This window comes from Cebus imitator, unplaced genomic scaffold, assembly GCF_001604975.1.
Source record: "Cebus imitator isolate Cc_AM_T3 unplaced genomic scaffold, Cebus_imitator-1.0 Scaffold982, whole genome shotgun sequence".
NCBI lineage: Eukaryota > Metazoa > Chordata > Mammalia > Primates > Cebidae > Cebus > Cebus imitator.
The window spans coordinates 10,854-12,562 of record NW_016108297.1 but is presented as its reverse complement, the minus strand read 5'-3'; the positions used below and the strand labels follow the sequence as shown (position 1 = coordinate 12,562).

Genomic DNA, 1,709 nt, shown 5'->3' with positions numbered 1-1,709 from the left:
GCAACATATACCCTTCTGACAATTGGTTTCCTCCCAGGAAGGGGAACATGCAAAGCTTACTTCTGGATTTTGGGAGTGGGAAGAGTTTGAAGGCCAAGGAACCCAATGCAACCCTGCAGCTCAGCTCCTTTATTTCTGAGGGAAGCAGGGACTCATCTTTTGCTCATTTGTAGCAAATCACTCCAGCCTAGCAGATGCTTTGGGGTAAACAATGGAGTAGCAGTCATCATCAGAATTAGAATTAGCAGCAATTAACAGGCAATACACTGCCACAGTGAGGCAGGTGTCACCCAGGTCCCAGGGACCTGCAGGCTGTGTATCCTAGGGAGAGGTGCCATTCAAGACCTGGCGCTGGCTCCAGAAGAGTCTCTTAACCTAATGCAACTGGGACTCATTAGGCTCAGATGACCACACTAATTATTAGCAAAGCTCTGGTGTTGGGTTCCAACCATTGGTCAAAGCTGTAGTGAGACTGAGTCTGTAGGCAGAGTGAAGGGGGTGCCTGAGTAGGAAGGGGGAGGCCCACTGGGTGAGGGTCAGTGGGCAATGATTGTAGCATGATTAGGCACTCCTTGCAGATGGCAGCTGTGCTGAATGGGGAGTAGAATGAGAAGGGGCCACAGGCCTCCTCACTCTGCCTTTGCACTACACTGAAGACAAGTTGCTCACATACTCTAAAGCACATTCTTGTATTTTTTTTTTTTTTTAGACAGAATACCAAACTATATTTACTGTTTACAGTAGTAAAGGACAACAAATAATGTACAAATTGGTGAATAAACACAACAGAGCCAACAAACATCACAGGACACTTAATACACTCAACATATGTTATAATATATATATTATATTATATATATTATATATATATAAGTCATATTATGTATATAATATAAAATATAATAATTAGTCTGTAAATATATATAAAATATATATATATATATTTTAAGGATCGAGCTCTTCTATTGTATGCACTGAAAGGTAATGGGGCAGCCTTCGGGTGGTGTGGAATCTGTCCCTCTGGGGTCTTCTTCTAGGGCACTGGAATATGAAACTGGGGTATTAGGTGCCCCTGGGGTCCAGAATCTTGCCAGTGAAGAGAAGGGCCCCAGTGTCTGTGTCCCTCAGTACGAAGATGAAAGGCTGGTTGAGGTGATAGTCCAGGGGGAAGGTGAGGTAGGCAGGCTGCAGCCCTGGGCTGGGGGTGGCCCCTGCCCCATCCTCATTCCACTGGAAGCCAGCCCGGTGTTCCACTTGAGTAAGCTTGATAGGTTTGCCTGTGATCTTGCTAAAGTCTGGTGAATCAAACAGGGATTGCAGCTTCATCTCCTGCAGGGACTTGGTAACAGCGCCTTTGTAACTCAGCTTCAGTTTGCGGACGGTCAGGACCGCTTGGACGGTCTTCAGTTCTCGGTCTATCTCATGAATGAACTCACAGGTGAGGCTCTCTTCTATCAAGGTCAAATTCTGGGTCGCTTTCATGGGCAGGAAGAAGATGATACTCATGCTTCCAGTCAAGGGCAGCTGGGCAATCTTGCAGTTGAGATCAGAATCCAAGCCATAGCGCAAAATAGCCTTAGGGTCTGACATGGGGACCCTTACAGTCCTATCTTCATCCAAGTGGAAATCCTCCAGGGAAGTCTTTCTGGAGTCAAACTTTGTTACCCACTGCCCCTTGAAGTGTGCCACGCCGAGGAGGAGGATGCTGA

The 1,709-nt window shown here is 46.3% G+C and overlaps 1 protein-coding gene across 1 annotated transcript in view; it reads right to left on the bottom strand.

The window, feature by feature from the left end:
* Positions 1–943: 943 nt before the first annotated feature.
* The window catches only part of LOC108298530 (pigment epithelium-derived factor-like), a 3,314-nt gene continuing 2,548 nt past the window's right edge, over positions 944–1,709 (bottom strand). The window contains 1 exon segment of the mRNA XM_037735827.1: positions 944–1,705. Coding sequence (XP_037591755.1) covers positions 1,063–1,705 — 643 coding nt within the window. The 3' untranslated portion in view covers positions 944–1,062.